This window comes from Otolemur garnettii, unplaced genomic scaffold, assembly GCF_000181295.1.
Source record: "Otolemur garnettii isolate 467f Iridium unplaced genomic scaffold, OtoGar3 scaffold00104, whole genome shotgun sequence".
NCBI lineage: Eukaryota > Metazoa > Chordata > Mammalia > Primates > Galagidae > Otolemur > Otolemur garnettii.
The window spans coordinates 1,601,514-1,607,706 of record NW_003852499.1 but is presented as its reverse complement, the minus strand read 5'-3'; the positions used below and the strand labels follow the sequence as shown (position 1 = coordinate 1,607,706).

General features: G+C 46.8%; 1 protein-coding gene across 1 annotated transcript in view; it reads left to right on the top strand.

The window, feature by feature from the left end:
- Positions 1 to 6,193, top strand: part of CLSTN3 (calsyntenin 3) — a 30,202-nt gene that overhangs the window by 9,405 nt on the left and 14,604 nt on the right. Inside the window, exons 9-12 of the mRNA XM_003796375.3 lie at positions 2,041 to 2,203; positions 2,906 to 2,959; positions 3,695 to 3,852; positions 3,992 to 4,140. Coding sequence (XP_003796423.1) covers positions 2,041 to 2,203; positions 2,906 to 2,959; positions 3,695 to 3,852; positions 3,992 to 4,140 — 524 coding nt within the window. The remainder of the gene's footprint in view (positions 1 to 2,040; positions 2,204 to 2,905; positions 2,960 to 3,694; positions 3,853 to 3,991; positions 4,141 to 6,193) is intronic.

The following is a 6,193-nucleotide window of genomic DNA, read 5'->3' as shown; positions in this document are numbered from 1 at the left end:
TTTTTGAGACAGAGCCTCAAGCTGTCCCCCTGGGTAGAGTGCTATGGCATCACAGCTCACAGCAACCTCCAACTTCTGGGCTTAAGTGAGTCTCCTGCCTCCACCTCCCAAGTAGCTGGGACCACAGGCGTCCACCACAATGCCCGGCTGTTTTTTATTTTTGGTTGTAGCTGTTGTTGTTTGGCAGGCCTGGGCTGGATTTGAACCCACCACCTTAGGTTGAGCCACAGGCGCCCAGCCAAGAGATAGATTTAAAAAAAGTAAATAGGTATGTAAAAATGATACATTGTGATTGATACTCTGGAAGAAGCAAGGAAGGGACTGGGGTAGAGATTGGGGGAAAGCAAGGAGAAGGGAATTCACCTTAGATTGGATGCTCGGGGAAGTCAAACTAAGGTGAAAGTTAAGCTTAGTCCTAAAGGATGAGACAGTTGGCTGTGGGAAGAGAGTAGGAAGTGTTCCAGGGAAGGGATGAGCAGATGCAAAGGCCCTGAGGCGAGAAAGACCTTGGCACATTCCAAGCCTGGAAAGAAGGCCACTGAGGTTGGGGTGAGTGGACAAGACTGGAGATGAGGTTGGAGAGATGGTAGTGAGGGAGTTGTAGCAGGGGTTTGATTTTTGTTCTATGAGAAATGGGAAGCCTTTTTTAAAGGATGTAAAGCAGGGGCATGACCTGATCAGATTTGCATTTTAACAAGATCCCTTTGGCAACTGTGGGAGGAATATGTTGGAGAGACATAAGAATGGCAGTAGACAGGCTGATCGCAGCAGCCCACATAGAAGGGACTGGGGACTTGACTGAGTTGTGGCAATGGAGGTGGAGAGACCTACACAGAAACCCACAGCTTGTGGTTTTGTTTGGATCTGGGATCACAGCACCTGCTGAGGGACTGGATGTAGAGGATAGGGAAAGGGAAGGATCAAAGATGCCTCCTGCATCATCCACTTGAGAAACTGGAAGGGTAACAGAATATTTATACTCTTGGGGGAAACTGAGGGAGTTGAGAGGGGCATGGACCTACATCTCATATATGTTGGATTTGAGTTACTTGTGAGACATCCGTGTGGAGAGCCCAGCATTCAGCGGAGAGCTCTGAGCTAGGGATGTAGATTCTAGAGTTATCAGCATAAACGTGGTATCTGAATGAATGGAAACAGATGAGGTAGCTGTAGGAAGAGAGCACAGAGAGGAAAGGGAAGTGATCTAGGTCTGCGCCTCGAGGGACACCAACATTTGGAATTTGATAAGTCAGAGGACTCTTCACCCCTCCTCTTTCTGAACATCCCTTTGCGCGCATCTGGGCTGACTAGAGGAGAAACAGCAAAGGAAAAGTTAACATTTGTTTTAGTGATTTCTGTTGGGTAGAAAGTACCCTGGAGGTGCCCATACCTTACTTGCATGTATACATACATACCTACATAATATGGTTATCTTTTTCCTTTTCTTTGGATTTTATTTGTTCTTTTCTAGCTTTTCAGAGATATTTATGTATTTATTTATTTTTTGAGGCAGAGTCTCACTCTCTTGCCCTAGGCTAGAATGCCATGGCCTCAGCCTAGCTCATAGCAGCCTAAAACTCCTGGGTTTGAGAAATCCTCCTGCCTCAGGTTAATTTTTCTACTTTTTTTTTTTTTTAAGTAGAGGTGAGGTCTTGCTTTCTTCAGACTGATTTCAAACTCCTGAGCTCAAGTGATCCCCATTGGCTTCCCAGAGTGCTAGCTAGGATTATACGTGTTAGCCACTGTGCCCAGCCCGCATACTTAATGTGTAATTTTTTTGGAAAAATTTATATATGACACAGTGTGTTATTCCTCTTAGCAATAGTTATAGCTTTAAAGATTTACCTGAAGAGTGTAATATTTGGTTTGGACAATGGTGTTGTTCCTTGAGCTGGGTGGGCAGAATTCATTAGTTAGCCCTGTTGGCAGAACTGGGAATATGGGGGACTGTTCCCATATCTCAGGAAATGGTGCAGTGCCTGAGGTGAGCTCCTTGGGGAAGAAGTACCTGAGAGTCTCCTGCCTTACCCTACTCTGCAGGTGTGTGATGATGAGTGGCACCACTATGCTCTGAACCTTGAGTTCCCCACTGTTACACTCTATGCTGATGGCATCTCCTTTGACCCTGCCCTTATCCATGACAATGGCCTCATCCACCCACCCAGAAGGGAACCTGCTCTCATGATTGGAGCCTGCTGGACTGGTAAGTACCTCTGAGCTTCTCAGTGAAGAATCTAGTGTTTTAGGACTAGCAAAAGCAGGTGGGCTGGTGAGGAACAAGGGCAGCCTGACTTTGCAGCTGAGGCCACCATATATATCTCCCTGTGGTCGGGCAGGGTGACTCTGAAAGATCTCCACTGGAGGGAACCATGGCCTCCCATATCTCCCATCTATCCAATAAGTTGTCACCTCCGACTTGGGAGAATTAACTTCTCAGTTGTCCCTAGAATCTCTCTATAGAATCAGTCAATTTCCACTTTGTTCCATCAAAGTGATGATTATTTTTATAGCCCATCCCCCTGCTGGAGGAGAGTTACCTTTCAGAGAGTCCTCAGTCTTCCTACTTTTTTTTTTTTAAATTTATTGTTAGTCTTCCTACTTTTAAGCCATTTCTTTCATTTTTATTTCTGTGAGCAGGGGTGTGTGTGTGTGCATGTGTGTGTGTTTGTGTGTGTGTGTGTGTGTGTGTAGGGGTGTCATACTTGGAGGTTTGTCTATACTAGAGGCTGGAGAGATTGGGACATGACAAAAGAAGGTTTGGGACTCAGCTGAGAAGCTGTAAGTCCAACATGGACATGTCAAGACTCATGGGAATGACTTATTGCTCTTTGTCAACCTGTCCCCACAACACCGAGCTCCCTGCTATTGTTGTTGTTCTTCTTCTTATTATTATTTTGGTTTCCAGAGGAGAAGAACAAAGAGAAGGAAAAAGGAGACAACAGTACAGACACCACACAAGGTACTTTGTGTGTAAGAACTGGAGACCAGAGTTCTTATCTCAACTTTTGTTCTGTGCCCGCTTCTCCACCACAAATCCTATCCAGACTTGCTAGTTGCTGCTGGTTATGCCACCTGGGGGGCAAAGTCTCTGATAAATACAGAATGCAGGGTCTCTTTGGAGCAGTATACTTGGTTGGATTCTAGGTGTCCATTCTTGCCCACAGATAAAGTAAGGGGTTCTCTTGCTGGCTTTCCACATAGCAGAGGGAAGTGGCAGAGGTCAGACATGCACGAGGGGGAGATCTGTGCATCTGTGAAGCTCACTCACATTCATCCTGGTCTCCTTGCATGTCACTGTTAAGATACCCTTCCTTGCTGCCTTCCCCTTTTTTCCTCATTTCTCTTCTTTCCTTCTTAAAGGAAAGGTCCTGGTTTCCCTTTCCCCTTTCTCCCTCTACTGAGAGCTTTTCTCATTTCCATTGTTTCTATTTTTCACTCTTCTGCCCCAGGTTTTATTCTGTCTTCTTTTGTCTCATCTCTCTCCTTTCTCCAACTTCCTTCTTGTTCTCGCTTCTCTTTCTTCTCATCTCTTTTTTCCTTTTTGGGGGTTCCACATCTCTCTTTTTCATTTTTCTTTCTCAATTTTTCTGCTCTTTCTCTCTTTTCCCTTTCTCTCAGCTCTCCTGCCCTTATTCCTTCCGCCTCTCCTCTCACCTCCTCTCACTGCCATCCCGCTCCTGTGTTCCTGCCCTAGGAGATCCTTTGCCGATCCACCACTACTTCCATGGCTACCTGGCTGGTTTCAGCGTGCGTTCAGGTCGCCTGGAGAGCCGTGAGGTCATCGAGTGCCTCTATGCATGTCGGGAGGGGCTGGACTATAGGGATTTCGAGAGCCTGGGCAAAGGCATGAAGGTATAGCCCCATCCTCTAGCCCTCTCAATCCTGGCATGCCCCCTGCCCCCTGCCCCCTACCCCTGCCCCACCTCTATACCTTTACCCCCTCTCCCCACTCCTGGCCCTGCTGTCAGCTGTGTCTGTGTCTGGGGCCCAGGTCCACGTGAACCCCTCGCAGTCCCTGCTCACCCTGGAGGGGGATGATGTGGAGACCTTCAACCATGCCCTGCAGCATGTGGCTTACATGAATACTCTGCGCTTTGCCACACCTGGCGTCAGGCCCCTGCGCCTCACCACTGCTGTCAAGTGAGTGTTGGATGGGGTGGGACAAATCATGGAGCAGAGTCAGACAGTGTCACAACTCTTTGACCTAACATGTCACCTAGGGCCGGGCACACTTCCCTGATTTCATGGGTGGGGAAACTGCCCCCACCCCACCCCAGCCACAGAGGACAATTGACTACTAAAGTCACATAGCAATATTGATGACAGAGCCTGGACTAGACTCAGGTGTCTCAGCATCCAATTCATTGTTCTTTCTACCAAGTCACACTTTCAGGATTTTTGAGTTTTGGTCTTCTTTGTGCCTCTAGATTGATAAGTATTTAAAGTGGGACAGAGAGGATTGGGAACTGGGAGATATGACATTAACTCTGACTCAGTTGTGTGAATGACCTTGCACAAATAACTACCAGTACTTCTGGTTGCTTAACTTGTTTCTAATCTTGTTTCTCCACGCTCTTGCAAGGTCAGATATGGTGATCTAAATCTAAGACTTGACAATGTAGAGTCCTTGGCCTGCTACATTGGGACATAGCTATGCCCATTCTGAAAAGCACATTGAAGCGAACTGCCATGTCTGAGCATGGGGTGATTATCTCTACACCATTCATTTACATATTGTTCATGGCTGCATCTACACTATCGTGGCAGAACTGAGTAGTTATGGGAGAGACTGTGTAGCCCCCAAAGCCAAAAATATTTAGTGCCTGGTCCTTCATAGAAAAAGTTTATTGACCTCTGACTTCTAAAGTGAATTATTTTGAATTACTTAAAAGAGATATCATACGTTATTTCAAGGTTTAGGTATATATTAGGTATTTAAAAATACAGATTAATTGAGAGGCAATGAAGGCATAATGGTTAAGGATGTAGGGTCTACTGCTGGCTTTTTAGCATTAATTTAATGCTGTGGAGCAGAGATAACAATAGCATCTTACTCATAAAATTGTTATGATAACTTTATGATAGAATCCAGGTCAAATGCCTAGCAGAGTGCCTGTTCTGTAAATAATTGGCCATTATTATATAAAGGGATTTGCCCCCTTATCTTGGTTTATGGGGCAGTTTTGGGGAGATATTGCCATCTAGTGGGAGGATTGCAGGGTTTGGGAGTCAGTATTTCTGCGTTCTAGTCCTGCCTCAGTTTTTTCAGGGAGACTATATGAAGATAAACATCCATGACTTGTCCCATCATGGGAGGGGAGAATTTAGAGGGGAGAGGGCAGTGCCTGGGTATGATTATCAAGCCTCGCAATTAGAACCATGGAAGGCAGGGGCAGTGGCTTTTGGGCTTTGGACTGCTGGTCATGGTGTGGAACTGAAGGGGCAGATGAAGTCATGTGAGCCCAGATGAGTGCTGAGTATGCACCTTGCCACCATGCTCTGGTTGCTAAAGGGCTGTCATCCAGTTATGAAGGGCTTAATTCCTCAGAAACCAAGGTATTGCCTCACCCCCTCCAGTGTGTTCAGGAGCCCTGTTAGGAGGAGGGCCCTGTTATTTGGCCTAGCTGGAGCTCTGCAAGGGCAATGTCCATAGGGGCAGGAGTTGACATCCTCTTTGCTGTCTTGCTCATTTGAATTCTTCCTGCGTTTTTCATGCCCAAGACAGACACTTATCCAAGAGCTTGGAACCTGCCTTTGGTCCTTTAGTAGAGGGAAGGGGACTTGATATTTTCCTTATGAGGTTAAAAAAGAGAGTTCTGGGCCGTGCCTGTGGCTCAGTGAGTAGGGCACTGGCCCCATACACTGAGGGTGGTGGGTTCAAACCTGGCCCCAGCCAAACTGCAACAAAAAAATAGCTGGGCGTTATGGTGGGCACCTGTAGTCCCAGCTACTCGGAAGGCTGAGGCAAGAGAACCTCCAGCCCAGGAGCTGGAGTTTGCTGTGAGCTGTGATGACACAGCACTCTACCGAGGGCAACAAAGTGACACTCTGTCTCTAAAAAAAAAAGATGGCTCGGCACCTGTGGCTCAAGTGGCTAAGGTGCCAGCCATGTACACCTGAGCTGGCAGGTTCAAATCCAGCCCTGGCCTGCCAGAAACAATGATGACTGCAACCAAAATATAGCCGGGTGTTG